This window comes from Pistacia vera, unplaced genomic scaffold (assembly GCF_008641045.1).
Source record: "Pistacia vera cultivar Batoury unplaced genomic scaffold, PisVer_v2 Contig1006, whole genome shotgun sequence".
In the NCBI taxonomy this organism is placed as follows: Eukaryota; Viridiplantae; Streptophyta; class Magnoliopsida; order Sapindales; family Anacardiaceae; genus Pistacia; species Pistacia vera.
This window is the reverse complement of record NW_022195035.1, coordinates 355,357-373,678: the sequence shown is the minus strand read 5'-3', so window position 1 is coordinate 373,678 and position 18,322 is coordinate 355,357. Positions and strand designations below refer to the sequence as shown.

At 36.4% G+C, this 18,322-nt stretch overlaps 2 protein-coding genes and 1 pseudogene across 2 annotated transcripts; 2 read left to right on the top strand and 1 right to left on the bottom strand.

Moving 5' to 3' along the window:
* The first annotated feature begins 1,096 nt into the window (after nt 1-1,096).
* On the top strand, nt 1,097-1,741 carry LOC116143766. The gene has a single exon (XM_031429254.1). The coding sequence runs from the start codon at nt 1,112-1,114 to the stop codon at nt 1,607-1,609; it is 498 nt and encodes a 165-aa protein (XP_031285114.1). The 5' UTR covers nt 1,097-1,111; the 3' UTR covers nt 1,610-1,741.
* A 241-nt stretch (nt 1,742-1,982) lies between these two features.
* Nucleotides 1,983-4,860, bottom strand: LOC116143680 (BTB/POZ domain-containing protein DOT3-like). The gene is made up of 6 exons (XM_031429146.1): nt 4,646-4,860; nt 4,476-4,545; nt 3,251-4,146; nt 2,853-3,117; nt 2,639-2,767; nt 1,983-2,479 (listed from the first exon to the last, which is right to left on the bottom strand). The coding sequence occupies exons 1-6, from the start codon at nt 4,783-4,785 to the stop codon at nt 2,129-2,131; spliced, it is 1,851 nt and encodes a 616-aa protein (XP_031285006.1). The 5' UTR covers nt 4,786-4,860; the 3' UTR covers nt 1,983-2,128.
* Nucleotides 4,861-6,392: 1,532 nt separating this feature from the next.
* On the top strand, nt 6,393-6,869 carry LOC116143052 (annotated as a pseudogene).
* Nucleotides 6,870-18,322: the final 11,453 nt, after the last annotated feature.

Sequence of the window (18,322 nt, the reverse complement as noted above, 5' to 3'; positions counted from 1 at the left end):
TTGGTCCTATGTTCTAGCTCATTCAATTTGAAGATTCATATTCATATTAACAACCGTTTCTTTCAATTGAGTTTAATTTATTACAGCTAAATTCAACCTATTTAGGGTGGGTTTGATTAGATGTAATCCCCTATTACTTCAATAATGTCATTTCATATTACTGTCATTATCTATATTTGTTTGTCAAGTAATAAAATATTTCAATAATCCTCAAATGCCAATAGTCATCATTACCATGTTTGGTTGTCAAGTAACAAAAAATTCTAGTAATCCTCCAATACCAATAATAATCACTAATAAATTATATAGGGGTAATCTGAATATCACCTCTTTTTTAGTTTTCTAAAATTACTTGTTAATATTAATTATGTTATAATTTTACCATAATTAATAATATACCAGTATTATATTATATTAATAATATTAAAAAAGCAGGGTAATTAAGTAAAAAGTTTTTCTTATAATTCATTTATTCCTCTCAACCAAACATATTAATTATTTATATCCACAAATTTATTTCGATCTAACCGAATTTATTTAATATAACATTCCTAATGATCTTCAAAATAATCTATCTTTCCATTAATATAACATTTCTAATAATACAATATTTATTAAACATATATATATATATTGCACGATGATTCCTTAGCCTCTATTCTCACGAGCTACATGAGCTGCCTGCAATAGCATGTTGAAGAGTGGCTGAACTGACCAAATCATGCCAATGATTTTAATAGTGAATGGTATGATATCTTTATATAACTCTATAAGACTGGCATTTTCATAAATGATGTGATATGTTTTATATATGATATAATTTTTTAGAAAATAAAAAGGTTCTATGTGTATTTATGGGTGAATCTAATAAAGTTTCTGTTATATAATCTTTAAATTAATAAAGAAATAAAGCAGTTTTATTCATTAATCAGACATATAAATGATTTGATAGGTTGAACGGTAACGTATCATTCTTTCAAAAACTATTCTCAAATTCCCAATTAGTGGGCTTAATCATCCCCGGCCAAGATCAAGCCCAAGCCCAGACTACAAAACCCCAAATAAACCTTTCTTCTTCAATTCACACAAACACAAACACAGTGCAACAACAATGGCGGGTAGACTAGGAAGAAGAGTAGTTCACTTCGCAAATCTTCCCATCAAACTCTTGATGCCCACCACCCCAAACTTAACAAGCATCTCAGAAATCGCGCTCAAAACCATCCCATCAGCTTCGAAGATCGAAATCAAACGGGTCCTCGAGTCCCTCTACGGCTTCGAAGTCGAGAAGGTCCGTACGCTCAACATGGAGGGAAAGAAGATGAAGCGGGGCGGCGTGTTGATCGCGAAACCCGACTACAAGAAGGCTTATGTCACTCTAAAGAATCCCCTTTCATTGTCGCGAGATTTGTTTCCTGTTGGGATGATTTTGGATGAAAAGGAGCGGATGAAAAAAGAGAAGAAGTCGAGTTTTGTTGAGGAAGGGAAGAGACAGCATTGGCTTGAGGGAGAGACGAGAAGTGAAGAGAACAAGAAGAAGAAGGGGAAGGGGTTGGTTGATGACGGGGCAGCTGTGAAGTTTCCATGGAGTAGCATGAGGTCGAGGTAGAAAATGCTTGTTTTATCGATTAATCAGAGTTTATGGATGATTAATTATGGTTTAATTAAGGTTTTGTTGTTCTTGTGATAATGGGTTGTTGTGAACTTCATTGAATAATAATGAAAGTTTCAGAATTTTTTATGCTTTTCTGAGTTTATGTTATGGCCTATGGTGATGGTGCTGAGCTAGTTTTAGTGGAAATGATAAACCTTTACCAGTTATGTTATGTATGTTTGATGAAAGTTTTGAGTTTTATGTTTAGTTGAGTTTAATTTATAGCAATGTGTGATGGTGTTCGGTAATATAAATGAGCTAGTTCAGTGTGAAATGACAATGTTTACCCATTATGTTATGTAAAGTGACATTGTATAAGATAGTTATATGGCAAAGATTGAACTTTATTTATCTTAATAAACATGAGATATATTGCAAAAAAAGGACAAACTTTGAGTTCGGCTATATATTTCTACAAGAGATGCTATAGAAACAGATTTTTTTATACAGAAAATGTAGAGATATCAGTGAGATTTAGGCTATTGACCGCCTTCGTCTGAAGCTGGTTCGGACGCTAGTTGAGTTGGGTCTCTGTTGTCGATCACCAGTTTCATCTGGATCGACTTTTGAATGGAACGATCCCTTGATCTTCCTCCAACCTGAACTCCATCCTGTTATGATCTTCTGCTTGTTGCTTAGCTTCTCGTACTCTTGCTGCAGCTCGGAGTAGTCAGCTTGTAGCTCTGTCATTCTTGTCTTTACATTCTCCAGTTCAACTTTCAGGTTCTTGATCTCTACACTTGTAGATGACTGGTTTTCATCCTGTTCTGAATTTTCACCTCGTGTCATTGCTGTCCTCATTTTTACTTGCTCTGAAAATAACACCTGCATGACATATGGTGAATGCTAAGCACATGGCCTGTTTCTCTGTACTTAAATCATGTCCAGCAAAGTGATAATTCAAAAATTCTAGCAAAATTTCTGTTATCTCTATAGTTCATGGGGGATGAGAAATTTCTGGTATGAAGTCCTTAGGAAACTTACCTGGACAACTGTTCTTAGAGGCAATCGATCATTCTGTGCAGCATGCGTGCATGCATCAAGTGACAGTTTCTCGCAGTTCATTATTTTGCACAGCCTTTTTCGTTCATGTTCAGGTACAGAAGGATGAGACTGAAAAAGCATATTAGATTATTAGGTTTAAAAAATTGAATAACCTATAAATTCGGAGAGATACAATGGACAAATGATAGGTAACCTTTAGGTAGGTATCTATGGCTCTGTAGAGACCATCATGACATGTTCGAGCATTGTCTGGTAAGGATTCAGCCAGCACTTGAAACTTGGTGATGGAGAGGTTTGGGTCCCTAGCAATTTCAGCAAGATAACTGTCTAAGATCTTACTTACGTTAGTTTTTCCAAATTTTTGTTGCATCTGCTGCTGCTGGTGTTCATGCATCAAGAAGTATTCCACAATCCTTTGCACCACATCAGTGTTGTGCATTGTGTGTCGTTCAAGTGAACTGCATCATGATTGCAGATAAACAATATTGCAAATTAGTTAATTGTTAATGATGAAATCTCTTCATAAGAGTTCCTCTTTGGATATTTTAACACGTGTCAAACAATTTAGAATAAAGAGATTAGATTACTCACTTGTATGGTTTTCCTTGATCTTCATTTTTATAATTAGGAATCAAAAGATCGTTGACATTGGCTTCTTCTAACATCATTCCCACTCTCTTCTCAAGCTCTGCAATTAAAGCTGGTGACGCAGAATAAACTATTGCCATCTTCAGCATCTGCAAGAAGAACTTGCAAGAAACAGCTTCTTGCTGAGGAGGAAGTATACTTACTAAGCTTTCGATAATCATTCTTTGCTCCTTGTGTCCAACCCCCCTTTCCTCCTTTCCTGCATTCAAAATACTGAACTGCAGCTCATTCTTTCCATACCCGTATCCTCTTAGTCCTTCTAACTCTACTTCCATGCCTGGCAACGATTTCTTGGCATAATGCATGATGCATTTTACTATTACCTCTGCTTTTTCTCCTTTCACCTTTATTGCTGTTATAATCCTTGTGAAGTGATCAATCTGAAGGGTAGCCACATCATCAAACCACCATCCTTCTTCATTAACAATATCTCCGTTTGTTGAATTTTCTCTTGAAGCCTTCCAAGCAATTGAATCACAGCATCTTCTGACAATTTGAAGGTTTTCAGCCCACGGAGATAAAGTTTCACAAGATTTGAGAACAGTAATGGTTGCTTTCCATGAAGAAAGGATTACCAATGTTAGGAAAGATTCTGTTTTGGAGATTAGATTTCCATCTTCATATTCTTCGCTCATATCTAGAAATTCTGCTGCACATCTTAGTGGAGTAATGTTTTCAGGGCTGAAGTCTATTGGGAGGCCGTAACAAAATTTCAAAATGATCTCAAAAATATCTGGTCCTCCTGGGAAGTTTTCAAGCTTAACGTCATACCCAAACTTTGAGATGGAAGGCTGAAGCTCCAGTCGGCCTATGTACCCGCATTTTGACACCAAGGGATACTGTTTCAGGAAAATCATATGAGATATCAGATGATGGAATACACAGTTCTGCACCCTTAACAGTTCATTCAAGTCATACACCAGAAAACTGTCTATAGAAAGTAGAGTCGTCAAACTAAGTGCCTATTGAATGTCAACTATTTCGTAATGAAGATATCTACTTATCTGCAGGATTTGAATGTTATGCAGTGTCTCAATTTGCAAGACTATTATATGAATATATGAAGTAATTTTCTATATTCAAGATATTTACTTAGTTTCTTTTAGCTCTGCAAGAGAAGGATTCAATGATTGTGCAGTATACTTCAACTCTTGTCTATAATTGTTACCTTGTGAACATTAAAGGTGACATCTTGAACTTGAATCGATAGATCTGTTGGGATTTGAGAACTGACAAACCTGTAGAACACAACCAAGTAAAGGTGAGATGTAATGTAACAACACAATATGCTATTTCAAGTTATTGAGTTCACATATGTAACACATTCTTTTTGTGTACCATGAGTGTTCCTTTTTCTCGATGCTATCGGCTATGATGAATCTGTTGGGAATTACTATACTTTGTTCATAAGCTTGAGCAGGGCAATCAGAATCACTGCCAGGGCTTCGCAACTGAATTGCCGAAGATGATGACTTCATGGTGGCTCACTGTGTGAAGCATCTGGTGAAGAGGATCAAGTTATAGGAGACTGGGGCATGGCTTAAATAATTTTGAGAAGTGAGTCTGTGGTTGGAATGGTAGTAACATTAAATGGGTTTGGTGGGCTGTTAATACAAGTCCTTTTTGTTGGCCAAAATGTCTCAAAAATTTGATAGAGACCAAACGTCCAGGTGAACATTTATGGGCAAGCAGAGAGAATATTGGGTATGAATCGTCCATTTTCAACCACGTACAGGTTGACTGGACCAGCTATTCTGTGGCTCCAACTTTCATAATGCTTGGTTCGGAATGTTTTGTTATTGCCTATGCTTTACTAAAGAGGCCTTTCTGCTGCTTTTATAGAACACAACTGTACCATACAAGTGCTACTTAGCATATATGAGGATAGAGAAAGTACTCCATAAATCTTTGATTCCCAAACCCTAACTCTTATTCAATACCCATATTACATAATAACCCTCATTATTTTCTGAAGTATAATTTAACCACGGTTCCTAAACTAGTTCCAACCTAGGTACTCGGATATCAATTCCAATTCCAGTTACCAAGTCGATTTGGTTATTTGAACTGGTGGAATTAGAACTGGAACTGCACATATTGGTTTCATCCATAGAGAACCAAAACCAGCCCCATAAAGGTCGGTTTTGGGTATTTTTACCCATGCTCACCCTTGTTCATTGGTCCTATGTTCTAGCTCATTCAATTTGAGATTCTATTCATATTAACAACCGTTTCTTTCAATTGAGTTTAATTTATTACAGCTAAATTCAACCTATTTAGGGTGGGTTTGATTAATGTAATCCCCTATTACTTCAATAATGTCATTTCATATTACTGTCATTATCTATATTTGTTTGTCAAGTAATAAAATATTTCAATAATCCTCAAATGCCAATAGTCATCATTACCATGTTTGGTTGTCAGTAACAAAAATTCTAGTAATCCTCCAATACCAATAATAATCACAATAATATTATATAGGGGTAATCTGAATATCACCTCTTTTTAGTTTTCTAAAATTACTTGTTAATATTAATTATGTTATAATTTTACCATAATTATAATATACCAGTATATATTATATTAATAATTTAAAAAAGCAGGGTAATTAAGTAAAAGTTTTTCTTATAATTCATTTATTCCTCTCAACCAAACATATTAATTATTTATATCCACAAATTTATTTCGATCTAACCGAATTTATTAATATACATTCCTAATGATCTTCAAAATCTATCTTCCATTAATATAACATTTCTAATAATACAATATTTATTAAACATATATATATATTGCACGATGATTCCTTAGCCTCTTTCTCACAGCTACATGAGCTGCCTGCAATAGCATGTTGAAGAGTGGCTGAACTGACCAAATCATGCCAATGATTTAATAGTGAATGGTATGAATCTTTATAAACTCTATAAGACTGCATTTTCATAAATGATGTGATATGTTTTATATTATAAATTTTTTAGAAAATAAAAAGGTTAGCGTGTATTTATGGTGAATCAATAAATTTTCTGTTATATAATCTTTAATTAATAAAGAATAAAGCAGTTTTATTCATTAATCAGACATATAAATGATTGATAGGTTGAACGGTAACGTATCATTCTTTCAAAAACTATTCTCAAATTCCCAATTAGTGGGCTTAATCTCTCCGGCCAGATTAAGCCCAAGCCCAGACTACAAAACCCCAAATAAACCTTTCTTCTTCATTCACAATTCACACAAACACAGTGCAACAACAATGGCGGGTAGACTAGAGAAGAGTAGTTCACTTCGCAAATCTTCCCATCAAACTCTTGATGCCCACCACCCCAAACTTAACAAGCATCTCAGAAATCGCGCTCAAAACCATCCCATCAGCTTCGAGAATCGAAATCAAACGGGTCCTCGAGTCCCTCTACGGCTTCGAGTCGAGAAGGTCCGTACGCTCAACATGGAGGGAAAGAAGATGAAGCGGGCGGCGTGTTGATCGCGAAACCCGACTACAAGAAGCTTATTCACTCTAAAGAATCCCCTTTCATTGTCGCGAGATTTGTTTCCTGTTGGATGAGTTTGGATGAAAGGAGCGATGAAAAAAGAGAAGAAGTCGAGTTTTGTTGAGGAAGGGAGAGAACAGCATTGCTTGAGGAGAGACGAGAAGTGAAGAGAACAAGAAGAAGAAGGGGAAGGGGTTGGTTGATGACGGGGCAGCTGTGAAGTTTCCATGGAGTAGCATGAGGTCGAGGTAGAAAATGCTTGTTTATCGATTATCAGAGTTTATGGATGATTAATTATGGTTTTTAAGGTTTGTTGTTCTTGTGATAATGGGTTGTTGTACTTCATTGAATAATGATGAAGTTTTAGATTTTTTATGCTTTGCTGATTTTATGTTATGGCCTATGGTAATGTGCTGAGCTAGTTTTAGTGGAAACGATAACCTTTACCAGTTATGTTGTATTATGTTTGATGAAAGTTTTGAGTTTTATTTTTAGTTAGTTTAATTTATAGCAATGTGTGATGGTGTTCGGTAATATAATACTAGTTCAGTGTGAAATGACATGTTTACCCATTATGTTATGTAAAGTGACATGGTATAGATAGTTATTGGCAAAGATTGAACTTTTTTATCTTAATAAACATGATATATTGCAAAAAGGACAAACTTTGAGTTCGGCTATATATTTCTACAAGAGATGCTATAGAAAAAGATTTTTTTATACAGAAAATAAGATATCAGTGAGATTTAGGCTATTGACCGCCTTCGTCTGAAGCTGGTTCGGACGCTAGTTGAGCTGGGTCTCTGTTGTCATCACCAGTTTCATCTGATCGACTTTTGAATGGATGATCCCTTGATCTTCCTCCACCTGAACTCCATCCTGTTATGACTTCTGCTTGTTGCTTAGCTTCTCGTACTCTTGCTGCAGCTCGGAGTAGTCAGCTTGTAGCTCTGTCATTCTTGTCTTTACATTCTCCAGTTCAACTTTCAGGTTCTTGATCTCTACACTTGTAGATGACGGGTTTCATCCTGTTCTGAATTTTCACCTCGTGTCATTGCTGTCCTCATTTTTACTTGCTCTGAAAATAACACCTGCATGACATATGGTGAATGCTAAGCACATGGCCTGTTTCTCTGTACTAAATCATGTCCGCAAAGTGATAATTCAAAAATTCTAGCAAAATTTCTGTTATCTCTATAGTTCATGGGGATGAGAAATTTCTGGTATGAAGTCCTTAGGAAACTTACCTGGACAACAGTTCTTAGAGGCAATCGATCATTCTGTGCAGCATGCGTGCATGCATCAAGTGAAAGTTTCTCCGCAGTTCATAATTCCTCGGAGGTAAGGACCGAATAGACGTCGAGAGCTGCGTCCTCGGGAGCTCCCCGCGAGGACGAGCTGGCTCCTCCCTCGGTCCTGGATGTTGACGGTTCCATTCCAGTCTGCAACATCGACAAACACGATCATTTGGGCCTTCGTGTTTGTCCCGTACGGCAGCAAGGGACAAATAGTTAAAACCTAGTGGTGATTCAAGCCGCCATTCACGGCTCGAATCCAATAACGGCGTCGCGACTCTGGTGAAACACCGGAAGACCCAACGCCGTGGTTCAACCAAACCAATCCAAAAAAAAGAAGAGAGAAAGAAGAGAGATAACCTTACTCGGTGGTATATGGAGCTGGGGCCGAGACTCGTTCCGGTTGCCTGAAAAGCGTCGACCGGGAGAAAATGACTCTTGGTTTGCCAAAGTTTGTCACTCAAAGCGAAAGAAATTTCGGTGACCTCATCTGAAAAATACCAAGCTTTTATATGGATAGCGAAATGACGGTTACCACCCCTCGGAGTCGAAACGGCAGTTCCCTCTCCCTCCGCATTAAATGCGCCCCCACGTCGCATTAAATGCCGTAAAAAGGGGCGCCATTTTAAACTCACGTCGCATTAAATGCAGTGATATGGGCTGTCGGTTTTAAACGCGTTAAATGGTCAATACTGTCAAAACGGCGTCGGGTCATCATACCGCGCATTAAATGTGTCTGACAAGCGCTGTAACGCATGCAGAGCGCCTGACAGCGCAGGGACAGATTCATTGAACCACTAAGGTGCAGAAAGGAGCGTCAGTCAAGTCCAGGTCGCTGAAATAAAGATTGCCAGGTCGCTTAGGCAAGGGATCGCGCGAGATGGTGTTCGCTGTGAGTCTTGAGGCGAGCTCACCCCATCCAGGTCGGAGCGACCAAAGTCTCCAGTATGACTTAGTTTCCAAGGCTCGTTCCTCGAACCTTAAAAACTAGGGGGCTTCTGTTATACCCGGGAAAGCAAAGGGCTGACGTGGGAAGAGTCACGTTACGGGTGACCTGCTCCCGTCAGGGCAACATGCACACGTCAGACCTGCAAAGTAATGTGGAGCTCACACGCGTCCATTCCTCTGCAGCAAGTCGTGCGAAGTCAGCTTGGAAAAAGGAAAATGGGACGTAAAGCCGGATTACATCCTGACAATCACACCAACCCATGGATTTAATGATGATTACACGCCACAATTTGTTATAAAATGAAGAAGACCCCTCCATTAAGGGGATTGGGCCATTCTTTACAAAGAATAACTCTCTCTCTTGTAAAAAAAAGAGACATTTACTTTTCATAACTTTTTGTACGTCAGTCCGCTTCGCGACCTGACCCACACTAAAATCAATACAACTCAGTGGACGTAGGACTTGCTACCTTAGCATCCGAACCACTTTAAAAGTTTTTCCCTGCATTTATTTCATTTCATATATCCATTATCACGTGCATTAATTCATCAAAGAGCAAAATCCACGTGACAATTGGTTGGTGCCGAAAACGAGCATCAACAAGTAATCACTAAGTGTATGTAGTTATATCTAGCTTTGCTCGAGATGAGATAAAAGGTCTTGATTTGGTTTGAGGCATAACAAGATAATAATTAAAAAAAAAAATTGATTTTGAAATAGTTTTGTGATTTTTAGCAATTCTCCGAATTTTTAAATTAGAAAAGAAAACCAATATTATTATAAATAAATATATTTTCAAAGAATTTAGGCCGCAGCTTCAAGTAATCCAAAGTTGTTCCAAGACTGGGGACAAAAGCACAAATATATGATTCCATCCTCTTCCCAGAAATTCACAGGCAAGCAGTGAGCGTCTAGCTTCTGGCTTTTCTTTATAGTCAGTACTTAACGCATTGACTAAATCAAAGGTTTTGCATCCCAAGTTCTCAGTGACATATGTTGACCAAAGGACAAAAGTATAAAAATCTCAAGCAGCAGGAGGAAACAATATTTTGCAGCACGACGTCGTTTTGTCTATAACAGAATCAGTTGTAAAGTAGTTGGTAGTCTACACTTTGTATAAAAAGGGAGTGTGTTCTCTCTCGCTTGTATTGTCGTTACGAATCCATTCTTCAATAACAAAATCAGTTACATTTTCTTTATTATTTTTTTTTTTTGTTTTTCTCTCAAACCCTAAGCTAGATTCACATGGTATCAGAGCTTTGATTGACGTCAAATGGCCTCAGATCCTAATCTTTCTCAATCGCTTAACAGCACCAGGAAGATGATGCTTGAGCTACAGAATCGAACTACCTCAGCTCTTGCCTTGAGCTTACAAGTAATCAATCCCAAGCTAGAGAGGAACAACTATCATTTTTGGAGCTCCCAAGTTTTCTTTGCAGTTGGTTCCCATGAATTGGAAGATCTCTTGTTAGGTAGAGTGCCTTGTCCTCCTCTAATTCTAATTAATGATTCTAAAATAGAAACTAGCAATAACACTATTGGAAAGAGTCTAAATCCAACTTACGTTATATGGAAAAAGACTGATACATTCCTAGTATGTTGATTACTAGCTTCAATCAATGAAAGCATATTTCGTTCTATGTCTAAGTGTTGGTTTTCCAATGAGATTTGGCCAGCTTTAGAAAATGAGTTTATCACAGATTCAAAGGCTAGAGCCTTAAATCTAAAAAATTTACTTCAAACCACTCATAAAGGAGGTTTGAGTATTAGTGATTATGTGAAGAAAATGAAAGAAATTGCAAAGAGTTTAGCTACTAGTGGATTAGTTGTTTCCGATGAAGACTTATTGCAATATGTGTTAGATGGCCTAGGGCTTGAATATGATCCAGTAGTGATGACACTTACATCTAGATTGGAGTCAAAGGTAGACACTGTAACTCTACAAGAAGCCTAGTTTCTATTGCAAAAATATGAAATATGGCTTAAGAAGTTCAATTCCACATATTTGTATAATACCTCAGCAAACATAGCCTCAATGACCAGTCTTGGGTGTTATAACGTTTCTGGCACAAATTCACAGTTAAACTCTATTGTCAAAACTATAGATAACTTGAGTGGTACCATACATTCTCTAATGTCTCTCGAGAATCCACATACTTCTCAAAATTATGTTGCATTACCTCCCTATGTAAACTCACATGTTTAGTCTCTTCTCTCACCTCTTCAGTCTTCACTTTCTATATGCAATACTACCACTCAACCTTATTCTACTCTTGGTCCATCTGCTCATTCCTTCTCACCCTATCATACCAATAACTTCAACCCCAGACCTTCTGGCTTTAACACATATGGAAGAGACAGAGGAAGGGGAACAGAAAGAGGAAAAATTATCTATCAAGTCTGCAATAAAGCTGGTCACTTAGCAATATAGTGTTATCACTGATATAACTTAGCCTACAGTGGTGCATTTCAAGTTGGAAATGTCTCATCTCAGAGTTTCAAAACAATTCATTTGTTGATCCGATGTCACAACACAATCACCACACTTATCCTACTGAAACAGTACCATTTACTCATCTTGGTACCTCACAGTAGAATTCTGATACTGCATTTCAACCACAGCAACAACATTACAACTCATAGCAATCACATTACACTCCTCCTCCTAAGAACAATTTTAGCTCTTCTCCAACCTTTGGACTCCCTAGTCAACAGATGGAACCAAATAGTCAAGCAAATTTGGCTCATACTGGTGCTAAATCAGCAGTAAAGGTGGAAAAGTAACCTACCCGGTCTGGCCCGCGGCGGGTTACGAGCTTTGGCGGGCCGGGCCTAACCCGCCTGCCAACAAAGGCAGGTCGGGTTAGGCCCGCCATTTTGAGGGAAATGGCTGGCCCAGCTCGGCCCGCCAACCCTAACCTGCAGGGTTAGGCGGCGGTCCGGACCGGGTTAGCCCGATTTTTTTTATTTAACTTTTCAAATAAATAATTAACAATTTATAAATGAATAAATTATAAATGTAATTGTTTTTAGTTAACTTTTCAAATATCAATAATTCAATTCAATTAATTTTTTTTTTTTTGTTAACATTTCAAATATTAATTCAATTTTAATACAATAAAATTGTAATATAAGAAAAATTAGACTTATTCATTTATCAAAAAATAAAATAAGAAATTACAACAATTATTGCCTCGTTAAAAACCTCACCAAGAAAAACCCAATGGGAGAAAAACTTGGTAAAGAAAAAAGAGTGCAATAATTGACAATTAATTTACAAATTACATTTTACAAAACAACTAAATTGGGGGTGGTTCACTAGGACCTCCCTCATCTGTATCATCTATATTACAAAATTGAAATGATTCTACTAAAGCATTGTCGATAACCTCGTATTGATCTTGATGGCGCGATCGTTCCCAATCTCGAAGACATGTGAGGACTTCAATCATTTTTGGAGCAAGTTTAGTCCTCCTTTCATTTAAAATCCTTCCACTTGCACTAAATGTTTGTTCGGATGAGACGGTTGAGATAGGAACAACGAAAACATCCAAGGCAAGTCTTCATAATACCTGAAAAATACATTTTCTGGCTCTCCAATACTCTAAGATATCAAAGTGATCTATTGGTAACATTTTGGGGGTTACCAAATATTGTTGAAGTTCATTACTTTGCGACTCCATGGAGGACAGTATATTAGTTGTTGTTGTTGTTGGTGGTGGTGCTTCTGAAGAGGAGGTTATGCTTCAGATTCGGGTCCTCTTCAGCTTATTCAGTGCATTCCAAGAGTAGAAGTCTTCATTTGTTGTTTCCTCTGATGCAGCTTTCCTGGATATTTCGCCTCTTTGCGGGTTCCCATACCTATTTTCATATTGGAAATATACTTCGAAAACAATATTTTTTACCTCTCATATTTGATTGACATATGCTTCGATTTGTAAATTTTCACTTAAACTGTCAAAACCATTTTCTAAACGTGCTAATTTAATTATAGGATCAAATATAGCACCTAAACAATAAAGAAAAGGAATGGGTTCCCAATATTTCAAAAAAAAAAAAAAATTCCATTGCCTTTATTGGTGCATTTAAAATTTCATTGTCTTTGTTTTTTGTAAATAACTCGGAAATTTTTATAATTGTATGTATTACCAATGGACTAGTAGGATAATACACACCAAAAAGTTGTAAAGTGGATTGGTAAAAAAATTTAAGAAAAGAATAAAATATTTTAGCTATCTACCAATCATTTTCTACCAAATAATGAGGACCTCTATTATTTGCTACAAAATAACTAATTATATTAGCATAAGGTAAACATGAATCAAGCATTAAATAAGTACTATTCCATCTACCAAGCATATCTAATGCAAAAGTTCTAGGAGACATATTTGATTTTATACAAGCTTTTTGAAATTCAGCATTTCTTTTATTACTACTAGTAATCCAAGCTAAAGATTCCCTAATTCTATCAATATTTTGTTTAATTGTTTGCATACCACTTTTCACAATTAAATTATTAACATGATATGCACAACGTTGGTGAAAAAACTTCAAATTGTTATATAAAGGATAATTAATTTGAAAAAAAATCTATACCTTTACTATTAGAACTTGCATTATCTAAAGTTAAACTTATTACTTTATCAATAATATCATAATCTTCTAAAACTTCAAAAATTTTATTATAAATTTGTTGACCACTATGATCCACATCCATTAATCTAAATCCTAATAAAGATTTATTTAATTTAAATTCATTATCAAAATAATGACTAGTTATACAAATATAATCTTGTTTAGCTCTACCACTCCAAATATCGGTAGTTAGAGCCACACTAATATGACAAGTATGTAATTTATTTTTTAATTCTAATTTCATTTTTTTAAACAATTTTATTAAATCATTTCTAGTTGTAGTTTTAAAATAACTTTTAAATCCTGGAAAAAATGAATTTTGAACAAATCTTTCAAAATATTTATCTTCAGTCATATTAATAGGTTGATCAGCTACAGCAATATATAAAGCTAACTGTTTCCTATATACATCAGAATTATAATGCCAAGTAGTACCCATATTAGTTGTTTGAGTTTGATTGCTTTCCCTATTTCCATGTTGATTAATATGTTTATTAGCATGCCTTTTTAAAGTACTAGTACCATTACCTGAATCAGCTTTATAAACATTTCCACAATATTTGCATCTTGCTTTCTTGACTTGAATGCCATTTTCTGTTTCGTAAAACTTGTCGAAATGTGCCCAAACGTCTAATATGTGCCTGTCTTTGGTTTCGACGACAGTTGATGAACCCGCCTTAGCTTGAGATGGAGTTGGACGAGGACGACGATTACAAGGACGACTGCTAGAACCACCGAGAGCTGTTGGAATCGAGGGCATATTTTGAGGTGTATTAGATTCTGAGACTAGGACAGCGGAGCTATTTGAATCTCCTGCATTCATAGTAAAATCAGCGGGACTAGGACTAGGATAGTAGTTTCCTTCATCATTGAAATTGATGGGAAAGAAATATCTATCCATTGTAGTTGAAAAAAAAATTGATGTAGAAGAAATAAAAATTAAATAAAGAGAATTGGAATTTGGAATTTGGAAAATTGGAAATATGAATTGAAAATTGCAAAAACTAATAAAAATTAAAATAAGAACAAATTGATAACAAAGATATTAAGAGAATAAATGAATAACTGAGAGAATAGAGATTAGAGAATATGAGAGAATGAGAGAATTTGAGTTGTGAGAAAAATATGAGAGTTTAGGGCCAATTTATAGAAAAAAATGGGGAAAGAAAATGACGAAAAAGACCCCTCCAATGGCTATAAAATGGCTATATTTCAAGGGTAAAGGGTAATTTGAAAAAATAAATAAATTTTACAAATTTTTTTATTTTTTTTGGGCCAACCCGACGGGTTGGCCGTTGGTGTAGCAGCCAACCCGCTTGCCAACCCGGCGGGTTGGCGGTCCTTGTGCAGAGAGAACAAAATAGCAACTCACGGGCCGTCGAGTTGCCGTTTTGCAACCCGGCCCGCCCGGGGGTTGTTGGTGGGTTGGGTTCAACCCGGCCCGCCATTAAGGTGAGTCAGGTTCAACCGTTTTCATTAAGGGTCGGGTTAGGGTTGACCCACCTAACCTGGCCCATTTGTTCCACCTCTACTCAGCAGTGTATCCTAGAAGCAATTCCCTCTTTGCTCATAGTTGTACAACGTTGTACAATAATCAACAAGCCTTTGTTTCTACTCCAGTCAATCCAGCATGGTATATGGACTTCGGAGCAACTGATCATGTAACCTCTAACCTGTCCCAATTGAACATTAGCAAGAATTATGAAGATGAGGACCAATTTCAAGTTAGCAATGGTGAGTACTTTCCCATTTCTCATATTGGTCATTCTTTTATTCCTAGCAATCTACATTCCAGGTGTCTTTATCTTAAAAACATACTTTGTGTTCCTAAAATTACAAAGAATTTACTTAGTATCTCTAGGTTTACAAGGGATAACAATGTTGTTGTTGAGTTTGATGCTAACTTTTGTATTGTTAAGGACAAGTGAACCAAGGCCATGTTACTGCAAGAGGGCCTTAAAGAAGGGCTTTATCAATTGGAAATCTCATCCAACACCACTGCCCTACCAAAATCATGTATCTCTCCTTATCAACCTAGTCTGACTACATCTTACCTGTCACAAAACTTTGTAGCTCCTACACATCTATGCATTCCTTAATCAAGTACTTACCTCAGTCTTCAAATAAATTTGTGTCCATACCTTAGTTCTCAAATAAGTCTCTAGAGTTAGTTGCAAATGTTAATAAAACTCCTATTATAGTTTTGAATATTGGCTGTGACAATGTTACTATTTCTGCTACACAATGTCATCCCTCTTGTTCTAGTTGCGATTCACAATGTATTCGTACAGATTCCAATGCTTGTTCTATCTTCAATATTAATAAAGCCTATGCTGAAGGATCTTCAGTTGAGTCCTCTAAATCTACTATTGAACTTATTGCACATTGCATGTCTGATGAAAGAAAGTCTATTGTTTCCTATTGCACTTCTAATAACAGAAACTCTAATGCTTCCAAATTTAATTGTTTGACCGTTGACAAACATTCCCATCAATACATGCTTTGGCACAAGAGATAGGGTCATCCCAACTCTACTACTTTGCATAAAATCTTATCAACACTTCCCAAGTTCACTTTTCACACTACAAATCAGAATCTGCCTACCCAATTATCTAACTTCCGTGATGCATGTCAGCTAGAAAAACTTCATCAAAATAGCTTCCCCTTATCGCAACCTCATACCACTGAACCCTTAGCCTTAGTACACAGTGATGTGTGGGGTCCTGCACCAATTTCTTCAATAGAAGGTTTCAGGTTTTATGTGCAATTTCTGGATGATTTCAGCCACTTTACCTTGTTGTTTCCTCTTCAGACTAAAGCTGAAGTTAAATAAACTTTTATTAAATTTCATCACCTTGCTAAGAGGCAGTTTGGAATTAAGCTAAAATGTCTCCAATCAGATCAAGGAGGTGAGTATAAAACTCTCATTCCTTACCTCACTAAAAATGGTATTCAAACTAGATATTCTTATGCCTATGTTCGCCAACAAAATGGCTATAGTGAGAGGAAACATAGACACATTATTGAAACAGGACTTACTTTGTTAGCTCATGCCTCTATGCCTTTAAAATACTGGTGGCTAGCCTTTGAAACATCAGCCTTTCTCATCAACAGGATGCCCACTGCTGTCTTAAATAATGACACACCTTATCACAAACTTTTCAATAAATTTCTTGTGTATGATAGCCTTAAAATCTTTGGCTGCTCTTGCTTTCCTTTCCTTCGAAACTTTTATAGCCACAAGTTTGATTTTCATTCCTCCAAATGTGTCTTTGTAGGATATAGTTTACTTCATAAGGGTTATAAATGTTTAAGGGCTGATGGTAAAATCTTCATCACTCCTAGTGTCTAATTCACTAAAGATGAGTTTCCTTTTTCTCAAAATTTTGATAAGTTCTATGTCTTATCTAACTCTGATTCTTCATAAAATTCTACTGGTTCTTGTCACAATAACTCCTCAACATTACCTTGTATCATTTTGCAACATACCTCATCTCCAGTAGGTCATGTCCCCCAAGTAGTAACTGACACTCAAACATTCCAGCATGCTCTAATAGTTGGTACTCACTCTTTAGCAGTAGGTATATCTCCTTCACATACTTCTGATTTATCTCAGATACTACTTCTCAAATTCATGTTAATTCTTGTATTAGTTCATCGTAATTTGAACATGAGTCTACTACCTTGAAATCCAGACCTACCTTACATACCAATCAACAAAATTCTTCCCCATCTACCTCAACCAATCATAATATAGTTTCCCAATTATCTGTTATGCATTCCTCTAGCACTTTGCCAACTTGTCAAATTGAAGTTGATTTAACTACCCCAGTGTTATCTCCTAATCAATCACACAAAACTGAATCCACTACTTTAAGTCCAAACATAGAACTACACACTTCTGTCAGTCCCGATACAAACCTAAACACTACTCAATCCTAATCCTCTTCATCCATCTTCAATTATTCTCATCCAGTTTCAGCCTTACCTATTATTCCACCAACATGTATTATACCAAACTGTCAACTAGAGGTTGATCTTACTGCTTCACAGTTCACTAATGTTCAACCTTCTGCATTTATTAATTCTCACCCTATGATTACAACAGCTAAATCTGCTACTGGTTATACTAATCAAAGATATGAGTCCTTGGATCATGTTGTTTACCTTACAGCTAGTCAGCCACTTAGAGAATCAGAACTTGTGACAGTTGTTGAAGCACTAAAAAGCACAATTTAGAAAGAAGCTATACAGACAGAGTTTGATGCTCTAATTAGGAACAACAGTTAGACTCTTGTCCCTCTTACTTCAGACATGAACATTGTGGACAACAAATGGGTTTTCAGGACAAAATTTAATGTTGATGGTACTCTGCAGAAGTACAAAGCTAGATTGGTGGCTAAGGGATTCCAGCAGACTCTTGGTTTGGACTATTTTGAAACCACTAATCCAGTTATAAAGCCCTCTACCATTTGAATAATTCTTACTTTAGCAGTGACCAATGCATGGGATATTCAACAAATTGATGTAAATAATGTCTTCCTTAATGGAACTCTAAGTGAGACAGTGTTCATGCAGCAGCCGAGTGGTTTTGAATCAGCTACTCCCTCATTCATGTGCAAGTTAAACAAGACACTATATGGCCTTA